Source organism: Hydra vulgaris, chromosome 12, assembly GCF_038396675.1.
Source record: "Hydra vulgaris chromosome 12, alternate assembly HydraT2T_AEP".
NCBI lineage: Eukaryota > Metazoa > Cnidaria > Hydrozoa > Anthoathecata > Hydridae > Hydra > Hydra vulgaris.
The window spans coordinates 84,310,631-84,332,500 of record NC_088931.1 but is presented as its reverse complement, the minus strand read 5'-3'; the positions used below and the strand labels follow the sequence as shown (position 1 = coordinate 84,332,500).

General features: G+C 28.3%; 1 protein-coding gene and 1 long non-coding RNA gene across 2 annotated transcripts in view; one reads left to right on the top strand and one right to left on the bottom strand.

Annotated features, from left to right (window-relative positions):
* Window positions 1-4,660, bottom strand: part of LOC124808317 (carboxypeptidase inhibitor SmCI) — a 9,061-nt gene extending 4,401 nt beyond the window's left edge. Inside the window, exon 1 of the mRNA XM_065812452.1 lies at window positions 4,518-4,660. Within this exon, the coding sequence (XP_065668524.1) occupies window positions 4,518-4,620 (103 nt within the window). The 5' untranslated portion in view covers window positions 4,621-4,660. The remainder of the gene's footprint in view (window positions 1-4,517) is intronic.
* Window positions 4,661-11,441: 6,781 nt separating this feature from the next.
* Window positions 11,442-20,561, top strand: LOC136089078 (uncharacterized). Its single transcript, XR_010642778.1, has 2 exons — window positions 11,442-11,559; window positions 20,147-20,561. It is a non-coding gene; the product is annotated as an uncharacterized LOC136089078 (long non-coding RNA).
* Window positions 20,562-21,870: the final 1,309 nt, after the last annotated feature.

Here is a 21,870-nt window from a genome sequence, read left to right as displayed (position 1 = left end):
CTGATGTATTGAAGCCTTACAAAAAGGCATTGCAGTCATTCAAAAATCACTGGAAGAAAGAGCCATCCGTCATCGACATACCACGAAGTAATCAGATAGCTGAACGTGCAATCAAGGTGATGCAAGACCTGTATGCTTCCTGCAGAAAGAAAGACAAACTGCAACTTCGATTCATTCTAAGTAATAAGCGCTAGACTCTTTATGAGACGTGAGCATCATGTGACCCATGTACTAAACACAGTAGGCCTATAGACACAGACAGTTATGTATATTGTTGTACTAGACGCTTTGATACTGTTAATTTTGTAATACTTGTATAATTATATATCACATAATGTTTTTTGTTATATTACAGTACATGTTGCATAAATAAATAAAATAACAACAGGAGTATGACTCTTACAACATCTTCAGCCTTTAATATTCATTTACTGTACAAAAGTGTACCTATTGAAAATTCGATTTTTTGGTTTTGGGGTGACCTTTTTTCAAAATATGTCAAAATGAAACATCTATTCGTTCTTTTTACATAAAAGTTCATTGAATTACGATACAGGCCTAGTAGGTTGCAAAAAAGTCATATCCCTAATGTATATATATATATATGTATATATATATATATATAATATATATATATATATATATATATATATATATATATATATATATATATATATATATATATATATATATGTATATATATATATATATGTATATATATATATATATATATATATATATATATATATATATATATATATATATATATATATATATATATATATATATATATATATACAGCCCTCGAAATTAGGGTCGGCATTTGGCAATGCCAACATAACTGCCGACATCAAAGTATTTGAGATAAGCAAAAAATAACATATGTTATAATATATGTTATATATTAACAACCAACGCATCACCATATGGAATCTCCGAATATCTCGTTAATATCATTCAACCAACACTAAACAAAAACAAGAATAGTCTTATTAATTCAAATAGTTTTATTAATGAAGCCAGACATTGGAAAATAGATCCCAATGAAGTTTAAGTTTTTGTTGATATAGTTAATTTATATCCACACCCATTAAAGAAGCTTTTCTAGTTTTTATTGATATACTAAATAATGACATCGACGACTTAAAGACTGGAACAAAAATTTCGCTTGCAGACATACACCAATTAATAGAACCTTTATTGAGTATTTGATATTTTTTATATGAAAACAAAATCCGAATAATACCTAATTCAGGTCCTATAGGTTTGTTATGGCGGAAGCGTTTCTACAAAATATAGAAAGAAAATATATGGCTGTTATGGCGGAAGCGTTTCTACAAAATATAGAAAGAAAAGCATCTAATATAGCTAGTATTCATACATGTGAACCAGAAACTTTCATGAGATATTTAGACGATTGTCACGCTGGCTTTAACTCAATAAAACAACAACAAATGTTTCTAAATATCCTAAACGAATAAAATCCTTTACTCGAAAACCACCAAAACAACTTAATTTTCTAGATATTAATATTACGAACACAACGCATGGAGCTTATGAATTTCAAATACATCGAAAAGAAGCAACAACTAATATTCAACTTAAACCAAACTCAAATATCAATCCTAATATAATCACTGGCGTAGTCAAGGGGTTTTTATACTGTGCAAAAAGAATATGTTCTCAAAAATACCTCCAACAAGAAATTGATTTTCTAATAGAAATATTTGTTGAAAACGGGCACGACAAGAACAATTAAACTAATAGCGCCAGAGACTATATGAACATAGATGAAAAAAATACCAATTATCAACCAACTGACAACGAACCATTTATAAAGCTACCATGGATAACAATTGTTGGTCCCAAACTTAGAAAAGAATTTGAAAATCAAAACATAAATGTTATATTCACATCAGCTCTAAATTTAAACAATATATTCTGCAACAACAAAACAAAACTTTCTCCAAATATAAACCCAGGCGTCTACTAAATAAAATGTTCTTGCAACTCTATATACATTGTTGAAACCAAAAAAAAGTTATATCAAGATGTATTGAGCACCAGAAAAATAGTAAAAAAGTAAATGGGCCAGTTCGAGTGCGAGTGAGCATTCCAAATCATGCCAAGGTACGTTTGACTGGTTAAACCCGAAAACCATATCTATTGCTCCAGAAATATTCGGAAAATTCGAGAATCCCTAGAAATAAGCAAAGCTAAAGTTCGACAAGAGTTAGGAGGTGGCGGAAATGTTCTTAATAGAAATGATGGAGATAACATGACAACAAAAGCTTGGGGGCCATTTTTTATTAGATTATCTGACGTCAACATTTAATCCCATTTTGATTTTATCATGCTCTTTTTAATGATATCTTTTTAACGGTTTGTTTTTATTATAACAATTTTGTTTGTAACGATTTTTATTTATTATACCTGATGACATCACAATAGATCAGCGAAATATCGAAATAATGTATATTAAAATAAAAATAAAAAAACAAATTCATATTTTTTCAAAAAAGTTTATAGAAGAGACCGGGGCTAGTTGGCCGCAGGGGTAAGTTGACGAACTGCGTTTATCTTTAGAGCCTTTCATCAGAAAGTGACAAAAATTACTCAGAAACTTCCTTATTGACCATTTCATCATTCACTGTAGTATTGTCAGGATTCGCGCATGCGCATGGGAGATATTGAGATTTATGCGTTTTTTTGGACAAAAACGTAACTTTTAGAACATCGCTTCCTTTTTACTTTACAAAGAAAATATTTAGTCGTATGAAAAAAAAAAATTATTGTAAAAGCTCCAGTCACAATTGGTTTACTATATCAAGTCAGACTTTTTTTCAAACCTGCCGTTTTTCAGGATCTATAGACTGTTTATTAAAAAAAAAGCTTTCGGGGTAAGTTGACAAATTTTTCACGGGGTAAGTTGGCTCATAGCATTTACTATGGAAAAAAATATTCATTTTTATAAAATTATTCTTATTTTTTTTTTTAATTTTTAACAATATTGAAAATATTTATTCTTACAAAAAAATTAAAAAAAAATTTTTTTTAGTTTTTTTTTCCACAGATAAAAGGTGGGCTACTGTTTGGCTTTTATACTGACTAATATTTGGTACCAGCTAAAAGTAAAATTAAATTTTGGGATAAAATTGTTGCAAAAATTAATTTAAAATTTTTTTTATCAATTTTGCACTTAAAAGTGCATTAATAATCATTTTTATAGTTGGCGCAAATTTTTATTTTTTTTGTGGGTCCGGAAAATCCCTAAGTATTTTTTTTTGTAAATGAATGAAAGTTTTATAAGATACCCTAATCCATACTCTTTATGACTACACTTTAATATTTTTTAAAAAATGTACTGTTAGGGCTACAGAGCTCATAGAGTAGAAACCGAGCCAACTAGCCCCGGTCTCCCCTACGCTGCCGTATTTATTGAACTTTTAATTACATTTTATCATATAACAAGAAAATGACTTTCAAAGATTAATATATATATATATATATATATATATATATATATATATATATATAATATATATATATATATATATATATATATATATATATATGTATATATATATATATATATATATATATATATATATATATATATATGTATATATATATATATATATATATATATATATATATATATATATATATATATATATATATATATATATATATATATATATGTATATATATATATATGTATATATATTATATTATATTGCAGTGTTATATATAGAAATATCATAACATAGATGATACTGTTTCTCTAATGTATAAGATCGTAAGCACTTTTTTTGCTTAACTCTAGATTTTTCATGTCACCTGTGTCACATCATTTCCAAGTTTTCAGCTTCTACTTCTAACTTTGTCTCCTGAAACTCTTAACTCTGGGCGCTATTACATGATCATCTGCATCTTTAAACCACCTTAAACTTTCCTGATGCACCCTATCAGGTACACTTACTATTTCTAATCTCTATATAAGTTCTCAACTTCTTTTCTTGTTTTTAGAGTTGCACCGCACATCTAAAAACATCAAGTTGAAATACTTTATTCGTAATCCGTATAAGTTATTGTTCCGAGGGAATTAAAATTTTATGGGGAGTTAATTTGTTTCGCCAACAGGAGTTAATTTATTTCAAGGGTAGTTAATCTATTTCAAAATTGATTAACTACCTGGTTAATTTTTTTACGCTACGGGAGTTAATTCATTATGGGGTTGAATTTATTTCCGGATCAGCCAGGCCTCTATCCATCAGTAAAACGTATTTGCCTCAAATATGAGACAATGTTGTTACATACAATAAGTAATTCAAATATAAATAGTAAAGCAACATTACTGAATAGATTGTTGTATCTTATTTTCTTCTACAACCTGCGTTCAACTGCAAGTGTAAAACTTTACTTTGAATAAATAAGTCGTAAATAGTTATAAATATCAAAATGTCAATCAAAATTTAAGTGTACAAAATAAAAGTGTAAAATATAATATAACTTACCTGACTCGCACAAAGGTTTAGGGCATCGTACTAAATTACAAGACACCTTAGCTTGTCCACTGCTTATAAACGATAAAATGCAAAACACTAATAACACAAACATCTTAATTGTAACGAGTTTGAAATTTTACGGTACTTGTATGTTTTATTACGTCATAATTAAATGTTTAATGCACGTAAATGAGTTGAACAAATAATTGTTTTTTAACGCTCATTAAAAAAACTAATTATTTGTTCAATCAAGTACGCATCGTTAAAATAATTTTGACAAAAGCAAACAATTAATTTTTAAAATTTTTATATTTGTGAGTGACGACTACATTAATTTCATCGAAAACCACGGAAAAAGTCGATACGGAAAAAAATATATCTAATTTTATCCTATAATTTGCTTCAACTCTCGAGTCTGTCCGCTGTTTTTGTCCTTGATTTTCAAGACGCTTTGTTGGGATTTAAATCAGTCTTCTACAGACTTAGTTATGTGTCCTTCATGTATTGTAATTAGCAATAATTGGCCGGCGAAAAATAAACCACAACATCTTAATTTCAACGAAAACCATATAATTATGACATTTTTTGGTTTATTTGAGGTAAGAGTTGCAAAAAAAAAAAATGTTTTTATAAAAAACGTTTATTTTATAATCTTTGCACCCTGATATTGCGTATAAAAATTATAATCAATTGGAGAATGTGGAGAAAAACCATAATATAAGAAGCTAAATAATAAATTATTAAATTTTACCTGATATGAATTATTAAAGATAATGCAATCTGTTTTCTACAGTCATAACCGATGAGACGGGTTTCGAAGTGGAGGGGTACAATTTCTAAAAAAAGTTCTCTATATCTAGAATTTTTTTTAAAAAAAGGTTCTTTAGAAAAAAAAAGTTGTTCTCCTGTCTCTTCCTCGAGTGTTGTTGGCCCTGACAGTAAGTACGTATAATTGACCATATTTCACATATTTTCCTAATATCTTTACCATTAAGAAATCATTTTAAATAATCTTTACCATTAAGCATTCACTGTAAATAATAAAATGTACATGCTACCAATTATTGTAATTGTTTGTTGACTCATTGGTTTGTATGGTAAAGAAAAGTATATTCGGTGGCTGATTGATTTGGAAAGTAGAGTACATGCGTTGACTGATTGGTTTGGATACTCAAATAATTTTGGTAAACTTGTAGGAGTTAAATTAGAGCCATTTTATCATATATTTGAACTTTTTTCATTATAGATTAAAGTTGTTACAGTACTTGTTAAGATATTTAACCAAGATTTTCTTTCTAAACAGATTATTATTTATTTTTTATTTTAGCATGTCTAAAAATATACATATTTTTTTTAATAAAAGAATGCCTGCAACTAAGAACAGGCCTTTATTAAAAAAGTTCATGTATGTTTGCAATCGAAGCTTTCTTCTCAACGCTGTTTAGATTATGTTGTGTAAAAAAAAAAAAAAAAATAAAACAACTACAACAAAAAGTACTTTTTTAAATTATTAACATAGTTTTAAAGATAAATCCAAATCTTACATCAGAGCCTCTACATCTTCCCATGGAGTCATGGAGATCCATCCACACACATAATAAGAATCAGTTTGATCAACTTGTTGCTTGGACCCTTTGGAGCAATGTCAAACTCCTCCAACTCAAATACCTTTTCGTAATCTAGTCCATGGCTATAAGCTGATGATGAGCAATACTTGCCTGATCTGATGGCTATGTAAGTTGGGCCTGAATATGTTACAACTTCCAGTTTACCTAAACCGTCTTTTTGGATTTCAATGCCAGCATAAACAGATGGCATGAGTTTGTGTCTAGATGCTATTACCCAGTCGTGATCAGGGAATCTAACGCGGTATTCGACGTGCATTAAAAATGGAGCTTGCTTGTTAGCTGCTTTAATCCTATGGGGATTCTGGCTTCGTCATCTTGACTGATGAAGCATACTTCTTTAGATCCCAACAAAGAAGCCACTTCCTCTTAGTGATTTAAAGTAGCTGTACAAAATTGACCATCAATGTGTTTTAAGTGTAAATAATTTTGTGCTCGAATTAACTTAACGGGTACAGTTATTACATGGCGTTTGCCTTCCAATGATAAACTTCGTTTTGGCAAGAGCCGAGTATAAACAGCACTTCTACTTATTTGAATACTTCTACCTTGAATCTTTAATTGCTCTGTCAATTCATTGAGATTTTCTAACACTGCAATACATATCACTTTGTCTTTTGTCATGAGCAGCAGACCCATACAAGGCAATGTCAACTATGGTTTTTAAAATAAGCGGCTGATCTTCTTCAATTGTTGGCCAACCGGCTGTCTGTCGGATATTTAGTTTACTGCTGATGTCAGGATTTTTAGCACAAATTTCCGCCAAAATTTCTCTTCTTTTTTCAAAATATCTTTTGCTTTACTTGTTCATATTTCTTTCTTTTGAGTTTTTTTTTCAAGCTCATCAACTTTAAATTTCTTTTAGTTCTTTTCCTGATCTAAACTTTAAAACGCCGCATTCTTTTCTTTTATACAAGCCAATCAAATTGCTCTTGAAGATGCTTATCTGACTCTATAATTCATCTTGTCCTTTTGTTTTGTATTTTACAGATTTTTTATCACAAGTAGTACATAAGAGCCCGGCTTCAAAATCGATTTTAATGTGGTCTTGTTGAATGCTTTGCGTTTTTTGTTTCACAACTTGTAACATTTTTATATTTGAGGCTTATTTTTTAAGAAGGACATTCACATTCTTCTTTGAGTAGCCTGCCCGGAAGGTCAATAATGTTGCCTCATTTTTCTGTGCTAAGCGGTATAACTATTTAACAACGGATCTAGTTTTTTTGACAAATCGTTCTCTTGTTTCAATTTATTCCAAATTTCAGTTACCACTTTTCGACAGTCTTGCTTAAGCTTGTTGGGAAATGTCTTTATATATGCTTTATATGACGACCTGTGAAAGTTTGGTTTGTCCAATGTAAATTAAAAAAAAAATAATAATAATTTAAAAACTGATTTAATTCTTGTTAACTTGTAAACTTGTTAATAAATTTGTTATTTAACACAAAAACAAAAACAAACAATTAGGTCTAGGCCTATTTAACAATATTTAACAGTTCTGAACATTCTAGACATGTTATGTATTAATAAGATACTAAATAAGTGCTAGATTAGTTTTTCGAAAATTGAAAAAATGTTTGCCCGGGTACCTGTCAAACGAATGGGCGGGTACCCGGGAAAAAATAAATTTTATATAAAAGTTATACCTTAAAAATAAAATAAAAACTATCCATATGAATTAAATGAATAGTTTTTATTTTTTTTCAGGTACAACTTTTATATAAAATTTATTTTTCCCAAATTTTCATTAGCGCTAACAGTGGACATGTTAGTTTTTCTCAACCGTAATAGGGACTTGTGAATAATAAAACTTTAAATAAAATAAAATTTTGATATAAGTAAAGAAGAACAACCTTAAACCAAGAACATCATTAAATTTTAATATCAATACTTTATTTTATTTTAAGTTTCCTTATTAACAAGTCCCAAATATTGTTAAGAAAAATTAACACGTCTGCTGTTAATGTTAATGAAAGTTTATTGTTGATTTTTTCGAAAAAAAAAAAAACTTTTTTAAGAAGAACACAGTTGTCCAAAAAGGGGTCCTAACCTCTTTAGAAATGACCAGAAAATCCCTTAGAAGGGTGATTTTATAGGTAATGGGGATCACTTTAAAGAAAAAATTAAAATCTTTTAATTACGTCTGCAGGAGAAAATTGCATTTAAAGTTTCCGTCAAAATACACCAAAAGCCTTTATTATCAAAAAATGTTTGCACAGCCTAAAGTTCAAAAAAAGACTTTTTTTTTTGCCTTAAATTTTACAAATATCACAAACTAATATCACAAACTAATATCACAAACTAATATTGCAAACTAATATCACAAACTAATATCACAAACTAATATCCCTTATATTTTTGTACTACCAATACTAGTATATACAAAATAGATATCAAATTTCTTTGATTTTTTAGTAGGATAAAATATCAAAAAAAAATTGAGATTAAAATTTTATTCTTAAGTATGGCATTATTTAAAACAACTTTTTTCAAAAAGATGTGCATATATTTCTAAATATATATACACTGAATTACAAAGTTGCTTAAACCAATACAAATTTGAGACTGTAGATCTTCTGAAAAAATATGTAATTACACACACAAAAATATACTCTGATAAGATTTTTCTCCTGAGAGCTTTTAATCCACAACAAGTTAATTTTAAATGTGTTTGCTGTTAAGATCAATAAGACAACTCATAATTTTGTCCTCATATTTAGGATGAGAAGGTTAGCTTTTAAACCTTTGCCAGTGAATCTTGAATTTGGAATGCATCGATTTAGTGTTTTGCTCACTGAAAACTCCAAGCCCAGTTTCATTTTTTTCAGCAAATTCCTTAATGTGATGAATATCCAAGAGCTAGGTAAGAATGCTAGAATTCTGAAACTGTTTGACATAATCCTGCTTCCAAGATCTTTCCAAAACAAGCTTTTTAAATAGATTGAAGCAATCAGCAAACCTTCTGAAGCAATCAACAAAAGCAATCAACAAACTTTCTGAAGCAATCAACAAAAGACCATGCTTTAAGGCAAGACTCTGAAAAATGTTAACATTCTTCAACAGTTTGTTGCATTCAATTCAATTGAACTGTCCCCCATGAAATGCTTGCATTTGAAGGTGCAAAAGATTCGGCTATTTTTGTGCTTGATCCCATATTTCAAGGAATTGCTTGGCAATATGGTTGAAGATTCGAAGAAAGAGATGAAGCTCCATTGGAGAAATTACATCAGGAATAAGCTCAGATTGTCTGTAGGGGTTAATTAATGGAGGATGGACAACATTTGCATAATTCTTAGCCAATTGAAGTTTTGCACCTGAAGAGAGGAATCCAGCATACTGTTGCATAAAGAACTAAATGTTCTTGATTGGCCAGAGTTTGTAAAGTTTTTAGACTCGACATCACACCAGCAACATAGGCGTTTGCTAGAGTGAGACCAGATACCACATAAAATGTTGGCTACTTTCATGTCACATGAAATTATGTAAGACACATCTTCAATTTGTATGAGCCTTAATAGTGTTCTAAGATTTTCATATGTTTCAGGAATACCTTCTGCTGCAGCAACAATCAGCTTTTTTTTTTACACCACCATCCTGGACAGAAGAACTTGATTGGAGACATAATGATTCTTGAGTATAACTTTGCTTGGAATATGTGTCAATTACGCTGAGGGTAATTTTAAAAAATGAACCACCTCCATTAATTCCAAGTTTAATCTCAGCTCTTTTTTCCATTGAGTTGTTTAGACCTGATGCAAGTCTTTTCACACCAACATTGGAAAGATTCGTATTGTTTTAAACTTGGATCAATGTTTTGGCATTAAACAGTTGCTTCTTGTACTTCACTGAATGTCCTGGAAGAACTTTTAAAGATTTACCTCCACTTGCTCGACTAAGTTTGACAGTACCTCTTGAAGAGACATCTTTTTTAAAGATTAAATCAGCTGATATTTGTTCAGCACACTTATGGTAGTTAAAGGACTTTAATTTTTGTTTTAAAGTGATCACTATAACTTATAGAACCACCCCTCCAAGGGATTTTTTGGGTCATTTCCAATTAGGTTAGGACCCCTTTTTGGACAACTGTGAGAATTTTAAAACCTTTTATATATAATTTGCTTAACTGAAACTTGGATTTCTTTGAATAAGCTTTCAGATAATTAGGTTTTCCATCTTCCATGTTTTCAAAAAATTTTGTCGTAGAGACTAACTAATAAACGAGTTGGCGGAGTATTGATTTACGTAAAGAAAATATTGTACTCAACGTTAGGAATAATTAAATAAGTGGGTTTCGAAACTTTCCGAACGTTATATATTAGATGATTTCAGAAATTCTTACTATGATAAAGAAATTGTAACTATTGAAATTTTTTACAACAAGATTTTCAAAATCCTCTTTCACATATCAAGTTTATATTTTTAATATAAATTTTTAATATTATAACAATTAGTGATTGCTAACTTGAAAAAAAAAAATTTTGAATGTGCCAATCCTTCTCGCTTTTACTTTAGACCAATTTCACAGTGAAAGCAAATTATTTCTAATAGAGTCTAGTATAACAAAATAATGCATTTAAAAATTTGTATAAATCAGAGGTCGGCAATCTTTTAAGACAGAAGAGCTACTAATATCTTTGTTTTACTATTATAATCATATTTGTTCCGCATCTTGAAATCGAATGAGCCAAATTCGGCTTGCGAGCAGCAGGTTACCAACCCCTGGTATAAACATTTAAATAATGTAGACTATATACTTACATAAATCTTTATTTGTTTTCACAGCAGACAAACAAAAACTTTAGAAATATAATAGCGTTACAAGTAAACAACGCATGTGCTTATTTAGTTCTGTATGTGTGGGGTATTCTTAAAGCACAACACGTTTTTAAAAAGTATGAATACAGTTAGTTTCATTAAAATACTGAAGGTTGAGAGTTAAAAACATAAAAAAGCTTTCTTTTCATCCAAACACTTCTTGCCCAAACCCTTTTATTTTTTTATTACAACCATTAATAGTATTTTTACTAGTATTTTTAAAAAGACTTTCCTAATAAAATTAAAAAAAAACAACAAATACGAATGTCATTTTAAACTTTTAAACAAAGAAAATTAATTTTACTAAAAGAAAGTGGAAAAACATTAGTTAATGCAACTAAAAAGTAGAAATTCTACTTGGTTATCAGGTTTCGTTTACAATTAAATTAAAGATAAAATCATTTTTTTCAATTTGTATTGCTGAATAATTGAAAGATATTTTTCAAAAGATTTTAAAGATATTTTTTAAATATGTGAAAAAAATCTCCACATATTACTTTTCAAAGTATTTTTGAAAATATTTTAAATCAATTTCAGTCGCGGCAACGTAGGAAACACGGCAGGCGCTTTCACGCCTGTAATAAAAACAGTCATTAGGCAATGCTAAAAGAGTAAGTTTTTTTTTTATTGTCACATGAGCATTATATAAGTTTTTGCATAAATAAAAAATCATTTTTTTATTGACTTGAATTATTTAAAGCCAAATAATATTTGCTTTTATGCAGTTTTTATTTAGTCCAATATAGTTAACGATTAAATACTTTCATTACCTGTATATAATTCTATATAAAATCTAAACTTTTATGTTTGCGTCAGAGAACTTGGTCAAATGTTTTCTATCCATCCATTGTGATTTCTTACTACGCCATATTATTAAAGTTTAGTAATAAGGCACGAATGTGTCACTTTATCAAAAATGGTACATGAATTTGCTATTTTTACCTATTCTAGCCATTTACTAGAACATCTGTTATAATATCAAGAGTTGCCAATAGATAAGTTGTGTAGCGTTTATTTTTCATAAAACCATCTTGACTCCATTTAATTAACCAATTTTTTTTCTAAAGCATTTAAAAACTTTAAATTTTTAAGAGGCATTAGATTTTTTAGAAGCATTGTTTGTGTTACATTTAATAAAAATCAAGGTTATATTTGCTGACTTCTAGAAATCTGGTATTTGTTGTTTATTAAACTATTTATATATATATATATATATATATATATATATATATATATATATATATATATATATATATATATATATATATATGTATATATACATATATTTATATATATATATATATATATATATATATATATATATAAATAGTTATAATATATATATTTATATATATATATATATATAAATAAATATATATATATATGTATATATATATATATATGTATATATATATATATTTATATATATATATATATTTATATATATATATATATATATATATATATATATATATATATATATATATATATATATATATATATATATATATATATATATATATATATATATATATATATAGTATATTTAGCATCAAAATATACTATAGCAAATATAGATCAGCAATTGCTCACTTTTTTGCTTACTTTGTTCCATTTTGTTTTTTCAAAAAAAAGAAAAAAAGAATGAAGAATAGAAATTGCTGCTTCAGCTTGAACCCTTAGTTCATGTAGCAGCACTCCCTTGCATTTTCTATCTATTAAACAGTTGATGTAATTACTGGAGATCCAGCAGCAGGCTATTTCATATACAGCCCTCAGAATAAGGGTTGGCATTCGACAATGCCAGCCTAAAAGTATTTAATGTTGGCAAAAATTGCCAACCTCGTTCCTATGTTTTATGGTAAGCATATGTATAAAACTAGTAAGCATATGCTTATCTAAAGCATATACATACTAGTTATGTATCTTTATAGTAACGCTGAGTTCACCAACTTTTTTTAAAGGTTGGTGTTTCCTTGAAAAATGAACAAAAGTTTTGTTAATTTTATTTTAATCATTTTGTTTATTTTTAATAAAACATTAGTTTTTCTGTTTTTATTATCATTGTTTTGTTTACAATTCAAATAAATGAGATTTTTTATTTTGAATTTAAAGGGTACGTTGGTTTTTCCACTCTTTCAAATAATTCCTTCAAATTCAAATTACTGGAATTTAGAGAGAATGTTCATTTTATTTTTATTGTTTTATTAGGAATTTGAAAAAAATAACTTATAGTTATTTGTCTGCATCTCTAATAAAGATTTTTACAAGTTAAATGATTTTTTTTTTCAAAAATTATGACCATATAAAGTTTTAATTCCCTCAATTTGAGGAGGCTGTAAACTTTGCAGGGTCATAAAAACTGACCAATAAGAGATAATTGCATAAAATTTGAAATTTTTCGATGAATATAAATTTAAATAAAAATAGTAAAAAAAAAGTTTATAAAATTGTTGCTCCCATGTTTAGAGCTAGGGGGTAAAATTTAGGGGCTTTTTTGTTTCCAGGCTCCAATCATAATTTTTTGCAAATCATTGTTATTTGATATTATAAATATTTAGAGTTTGCTCCATATCTGGAAGTTAGTTGTTTCTAACACCAAAAATGGTTCTGCCACCCCTGAAATGATGTATCCGATTTTATGTGGCGCAAAAAAACATTACATGTATTCTAAATGGTCATGTAATAAATTTGTTTTAGCATTAATACATATTAAAATACCTATTTATAAAATTTTGTAAATGTAATTCATATTTGAATATAGTTAAATCATGAAAAATATTGATATTTATTTATATACAATACAAGAAAACTTGAAGTTAGGTAATCATAATATTTTTGATGCAGTTGTAAATTGCATGAACTTAACTTGAAGTTAGCTAATCATAATATTTTTGATGCAGTTGTAAATGGCATGAACTTCTTGAACATAATATTTTTGATGCATTTGTAACATGAACTTGAACTTCAAATAATAACTTTTAATAGTAATAAAATAATAACTTCATAAAACATCTTTTGAAAAAACATCTTTGACAAAAGCTCTAAAATTTGCTCTAAAAAAAGCTCTAAAATTTATTACAATGGCTACAAAATAAACCGGCATCGGTTCAATTTGTAATTGATTATAAGAATATTCTACTAAATGCCTACATTGATAAAGATAACTCTGCTCTTATCCATCTGTAGTATCTGACAATCCCCAGATCAATTTTGATACTTCAAGTAGTAAAACAAAAAAAAGAAGGTTGGTGCTATTGGTTGCATAATTTTCATCTTCAGAACTATTGCTTGCATTAGGTTGTAGTTTGCGCTAAGATAGTAAAGAAAAAGAAGTTAAAGCTGTTTTACAATTATCAGAATATATGAGTTTTGGTTTGGAAAATAATTGAAAATCAAAACTTTTATATTATTATTTATGCAAAAAGGTTTAAGCTTCAGGTTCTTTTTTATATGGATTATGAAGCAGTTTCATGGAATATAAGATAGACCCCCAGAACTGCATAAAAACACCTAAAATTAATAATTAGGTATGTGTTTAATTTTCTATATGCATACAAAATTTTTCAAACAGAATGCCACATTAATATTAGTTTTGTTTATAACTTTGATGTTTCAAGAAACTTAAGCTAGTAACTATGCAAAATGAACCATTGCCAGGCATTTCATGTGTCACTATCAACCAAATAAAAAATCTTTTGTTACTTTTGTCAAGTTTATATAGTTATTATGGTTAATAAAATACATGTTTGCTAAGCAATTTAGGTATTTATAGCAACCAAAAATTACTAAAATAGGGTTTTTTTACATGATTAAAATAAGTATGACTAGTGTTTTTAATGAAAGCATGTAAGTTGGCACCTTTGGTCCTGATGCTATCTTGCTATCTTTAAATATTTTCAATAATTCTTGGAATTTGTAGGTCAATCAAATAGCAAAACTGTAATTGACAATGAACAAGTTGCTAGATCCACACAAAATGACAGAGACGATGTTACTATTATAAATTTCTGGAATTGTGTATTATTTTTATTGGTGGTACACCTGCAGGTGTAGTTAAGTTTGTGCCATGCACTATTTTAGGTGGATGGTAAAAGCATCGTACTCTTTCAAGAACTGAATATTTAGAGGACAGTTTGAATTAATTAAATGTTAGAAACTAGGATTGCATTCAATTTTCAATTTTGTTGCATGTGCCTACATCAAAGCATGATTCACAGCTCTTCTTGCTGCAACTGCACCTAATAATTACCTAAATTTGTTGAAAATTTTAGTTCGCTATCAGAAAAAAAGTCCTTCTATTTCCAAAGCAATCCGTAGTAAATCTGCTGGTCATCTGTGGTATATTAGTGAAGAACTTTTGGCTTTATAATTTTGAGGAGGCTACTTTTATTGTGGTTACAACTAGGGATGGCAAAAATCCCGGAAATTCTCAATCCCGGGATTTCGAGATTACAAATTTGTCCCCGGGAAATCCCGGAAATCCCGGGATTGAATGAAAAACTTACAATCATAGAAGATAAAGCCTGCGAAGAACTTTTAATTATCAAACACTATTATATGATTAATTTAACTGATGAAGTAAAGTAATTTAAACTATAAATAACACCTTTAAACGATAACACAAAATAACAATGTTTAAAAATAATATAAGTATACATTAATATATAAGAGTTATAATTCGTTTTGAAAGCTCCACCTTAAAAAACTCAAAGCGTCCATCATTTCATCGTTTAATCGTGTTCGATTTTTAGAGCATAAAAACCCAGCGGCTGAGAATGCTCGTTCAGACTCTACACTTGTTGGTCGTATAGATAGAATATAGTTATACACTTTTGAAGGTGATCACCTCTTGTGCCACCACTTTCAAATAAAAACATTTCTTTTTAAATCTTAGAAGTTATACTTTCTACCCTTATAGGTGTTGTTCGTATAGCTATCAATCCTTTTTTCATAACTTCGTTTAATTGTTCACTAATTGTTTTGACTTTCTTATCACCTTCGTCGCTTCTTAAAACCTGGTTTAGCTGAACATCACAACTGCTGTCTGCTGCTGATGCTATATCTGCGGGATGAAAACGCTTTATCATGCTTACTATAATCTTTTTATTTTGATTACTTGTATTTGGTACAAAAACATCTGTGATTTTCGTTGATGTGACCTGGCCATTATGAAGATAATAAACTAAGCTACTTAATAGTGTTCTCCTCTCTTTAATTCGGTGACTCAAAGCAGCATACAGTTTATTCCCGATTTCAGATTTTTGTTGTTTTATTTTGGTCAACATAAACTCTAATGCAATGTCAGCTGTAATTAAAGTTGCGTCTCGTCGACAAAGTGCTTCCACAGTGGCTTTAACAGGAGTCAAAAGTGCTACTAAATCAGATACAATTTTATATTCATTTTCGTCCATCTTAATTGAATCGTCAATTTTGGAATCCAATTCTAAATCTAGAAATGCCTTTTTAACACAATATTTCAATTTGTCAATTCTTTCAAGCATAAGCAATAAGCTGCTCCATCGGGTTTTACAATCCATAATCAAATGGATGACCTTTCCAAACTCAATTTTTACGTACTTTTGTAAATAATTTTCATTTTTGGTTGGGGACCTTTTAAAGATTTTTACAATTTTCCTGACCTTTGTTATAACAGGTCCAAAAACTTGGTGTTTAATAGTAACCTCAGAGGTTTCATTAAACAAAAATGAATTATTTGAATCTTGAATACAATCTTCCTCTTCAGAAGCATAGTCATTAATACAATCATTATCTTTTTCTTCATCACTGTGGTTCTCTAAACTTGCAAAGGTAGTGTGCTCATCATCTAAAATTTCATCGATTTCCAAGTAATTGGGGTCATTTTTATAAAGAACTGATATTACTGCCAGCTGTAGAGCGTGGGCAAAGCATAGTTGTTGATCACTTTCTATAATTTTTCCAAGTTTCTTCATGACGCTTGCACCATCCGTGGTAATACCAATGATATCGTCCTCAAGTTTTATTTTAAAATTGTCTTTCGTTTAGAAGTGAAACGCACTTTTCTGCTGGCATAGATCCTAAAATGCGAATCAAACCTAAATTCCAATAACTTTTCAACTCGTGTACGTTCACATTCATGTATCTGCAGTTTCCAAAAGAAGTCCGCTCATCAAGCATTAAGGAAAACTTGAAGCCTCTTGATATTTGATCAATTATTTCCTTTATAACTAGTTTTTTAACCTGTTCATAGTAGTCTAACACCATTTTTCGAATAGTGTTTCGTGATTTTGGGACGTTTTTAAAGCCTCGTGCAACTAACCCAGCTCGTATATCAGAAGAGTTGCAAATTGTATTAAATGATATACCATCTTTTGCTGCCATACGGGCAAATACTTCAGGTAGGCATTTATCTTTTTTCGATGTTGTTGAAAAATAACTTGTGATTTTCGGTTTTTTATTTTTCGGTTTTAATAATTCTTTTGAAGTTGAAGGTGTCGTGGATAAACTTGATTCCTGCGTTAATTTAATTTAATGTTAATTTAATTTTATGCATGGAAAGTAAATGGGTATGAAGACCTTTTGTTGAACCACCAGCAATTTTTAATATTTTTTTGCATGTAATTACTTTGCATATGGCTGTTTCATCTGCTCCTTTTAAAAAATGTTTCCATATGAGATTTGTGCTGTTGAATTCAGCGTAGTTAGTCATGATATTAGGCTAATTTCTATCTATTGAAAAAAAAAAGTCATATTTTAAGCTATTTATTGACTAATTATCTTTATTCATAATTCAAAATGAACTTATGTGAAAACAATTATACTTCGAATTAATAATTAAAGTTTATTTAATATACCTTCCGTATTTGATAACTTTTAATGTTAAAGAACTTGTGACAATCACGCCAACGTTAAGAATTTAAAAAATAAAAGGAAAACATTGCATGGAGAATAAGCAGCTCAACAAATTTTATAGTGAAAATTTAGACATTTTAAATAAATAAATTAAGTTTAATCAATTTTTGTTTTTATTTATTGTTTATTACAATCCCGAAATCCCGGGAAATTTTAGAGACTAATCCCGGGATTTCGGGATCATGAATTTGTCTGTAATCCCGGGATTTCGGGATCCCGGGATTGCCATCCCTAGTTACAACTTATCTCAACTCTTTAATTTGAAACAAGAACCTTGAAAAACAAGGCTGCTGCGTGGAGAAACAAGTTGAGCACTGTACTACCAGGGTGGTGGTGCAGATGGAACTTGGAACTTCTCCCTTATGAAGCGAGCACTACTAGACCACTACTGCCTTATTTAAATTATTTATTACTTAAAGTAATTTAAGTAGTGTATTTAAATAGTGCATGATCATAGTTGCAAGTTCCTAGAGTGCAAGAAAGTACTGCTTAAGGCAAACTAAAATTAGACTTGTGAATAATATGTATTCATACATGATTTCAATGTTTTACTGTTTTAATCCTACTTAAAATTTTAATTTCGACTTTATATTGAAGAATTACAATATTATAAAAGTTTTATTTGGAAATAATTTCAAAATTACATTATACACATTTACTGTCTTGTTGAGTGACCTTGAAATAATAAGAAAAAATTCTTTATACTTACTAAGTTACTTAAGTGCTGTCCTTTAATTATGTCAACAATTTTTTGGCGATTTTTACCTCCCCTTTACCTTGTCAACAACTCATCAAACTTCCAGAGACCCCCTATAAAATTATGTCAAAAGTCATTTACCCTCCCCTTCTTTCCAAAAAAAAAAAAAATTGAAATTGAAAAAATATATATAATATAGACTATGTTTTTACATGAATCTTTTTTGTTTGCACAGCAGACTGAGACAACAACGACTTTGAAAAAATAATGGTGTTACAAGTAAACATCTTGTGTGTAGTTGTTTAGTTTAGTATGTGTCGGGTCTTTTTAAAGCACACCACGGTTTTTATTAAGTAGGAATATAAATAGTTGTATTAAAATACTGAAGGTTGAGCAAGTATGTAACACAGGACTGCTAATTTTTGCTGCCTAATTTTCTTTTTTTTTTAAATAGTTAAATTTATAAAAAAAAGTAAAGTTAAAAAAAAAAAAAAGTAAAGTGTTAATGTCAACTCATTAATTCAATATTGTGTAAAGTTTTTTTGATGTAATTTATTTATGAAGAAACAAATGATTATGTTTAGAATAAGATTGTTTTAAGAAATAAATTATGAGGAAATAATCTTTTTCAAATACCGAACTTAGATTTTTGTTATATTAGTTTATATGATTTTTAACCCGTTTAAAATAAAATTTAATCGCAACTCAGTACTTTAAAATATGCTAATGATGCAATTTAACTATTAACGCTGTAAATATCAAAGCTGTGTTTAAGTTACATTTATTAGTGTTAAGCTTTTTCGTTATGCAATAAAATTTCATAACAAGGCCTGCATAAGTTAACTTGAAATTTATATTTATCTTGTGAAGTAAACTATAATTCAAAGTATTTACAAGTGCTGTCACTGTCAATAATAAAGATCGCTCTTGAAGACATTATGTGAAGCACATATAAACATGCTTGTAAACAATGTATTTCAATTTTATGAATGCAAAAAGTCATGTTAGGTGATTTTCTTTATTATAAACATTGTATGTTTGTATATATTACATATTTATATACAAACACATGTAAAATATAACATTAGTTTCAATCAAAAATGAAGATTTTACTGCATGTGTTCATACTTGTGCATTCCCAGCCTCAGCCATTGTTTTATTTTTTTTAAACCTGGTCAAATTTTAGCCATTGTTATTTACTTCCTCTATAGTCTGAATGTCAACCTGGTATCCATAGTCTGAAGCTTATTTTTTACCTTTTTACTGAAAAGGATTTTGTTTTCTTTTTTGTGTAATGATTCTTTTCCCTTCATAATAAGAAATCTCTTTTTTTTCAAGTGTAAGGTTGTAGGCCATTGTCAATGATCATTTGCATATTATATAAATACACTTTAACTTAAATTTGAAAATGCATATAAAAATCCTATTACAGAGAATCAATCACTTTCTGGAAGAAAAAAAAAGATAATAAAAAAATAAGACCTTTCACACAGTTTTATAAACAAGTTCTTTAATGAAAGTTTTGAACATTTCATAAATTAGATTTTGTTTATTTTAAATTACTTTTAACTTGAATAAATGTATTTAGTTGTTTTAAATGTTATTAGATATGACTGGTAATAAGGAGAGTAAAACATTTGCTGAAGAGTTTGCTCAATTGACCCCTACTCATCAACAAAGATTGAAATGGACAATAAGAGTTGCAGGTGCTTGGATGGCTATGGTTATAACTGGTGCAAGTGTGTTTTTATTAAGCAAACCTTATATGGATAGAAAGAGAGAGGAGCGAATAAAAGCTGGCAAAATGAATGATTTCATTCAGACAACTCCAAATAATAATAACTCTAGTTATATATCTTTCACACAAAATTTGCCAATATCTTACGGCCAGCTAAGTCCTCCAGATTATGTGGTTGATGTTATAGGAAGTATTATTGAAGAAGAAAATCAGTCCAAGTAAAATATTGTTGTATAACAATTTTTTAATGATTGTAATTTAGAAAGTGTTTTTATTCTATCAAATTATGCAGTATTTATTGCTTATCACAACTAGAAGTATTAAGTTATTTAAAATATTAAGTATCCCTGATTGTAGTTTCTTATTTTCTAAAATTATTGTTTCATGTAAAGCTTTTTTTATGTAAGTTTTTATATAATTTTTTTACAATTATTGTTAAGGTTTCACATTTGTTTAGTTTGGGTAGGTTTCCTTAATGCAATTTTATTATGGAAGTCTAGCTTTTTTTTACAACCAGATGCTCGCCTGACTCTAATCTTTTTTGCAGATTAGGAGTGAGTATTTATAGTGTGATAATACCACTTGGAAGACTACTATCTGTACTCAATTAAACATCTGTAGGGATTTCATTACATATATCAATTCAGAGTTTGCATAGGCAGTACTTACAGGTGATTTAAAATGAAAACAATTTTTTTTTGTTTTCATTAAAGTTCTTTTCTTTCTTCTTTGTTTGATAACCATATGTATTAAGTTCCATATTTTAAAGTTAGCAAAATATATTTGTCCTCTGTTGACCTAAATCAGTCTGTATAGATTTTCGGTATCAAAGGTCACAGTTGTAAATATTACATCTATTATATTATCATTTAGTTAGGGCTAAGGACCCAGTTGTTAAAAAGGTCAGGTTTAGTCTTTTGTTTACTGTATTTTAAAATACAGTAACTATAGTAACAACAGTTTTATGTCATATTATGCATTGGTGATTGTCAAAAAATTTTAAAACAATTTGAAGGTTTTAATTTCACAACATATTTTACCAAAATGTTTTAGTTTTATGTTTTTGATAAACTTATTGTCAAAAATCTTATCATATCCTGGGCGAGTTCAAAGAGGGTGGTAAGAAAGCTGCTAAAGCAATTTTCATAATACGTTAGAATTGTTGGAAATTCTTCAACAAAGTCATTCAATAAGTCACTTAATAACACACACAAAGAATACAAACACAATAACACACACAAAAAGAAGCAATTTTATATTAAAAGCTTAAAAGTTTTAAGTAAGGAATATTTAAACTTTAATTAGTGTTATTATATAAAAGTTATTAAAAATATATACTTTTAAAGATAGTGTAAAATTCAAAATTTGTCCTTTTTGTTTGTATCTGGTTTTGCATAATCATAAACTTCACAATTAGGTCATAATAAAATATACTCTCTTTTGTATATGTAGAGAGAAAGATTTGGTGAAACATTTTTTTTTTTTTTAATATCTGGTAAAATAACAAATTTGTTTTTTTTTTTTAATTATAAAAGTTTTTATTTTCATTTTGTTGTTTGTTATTGTTGTCTATATTTTTTATTTTTATACAAA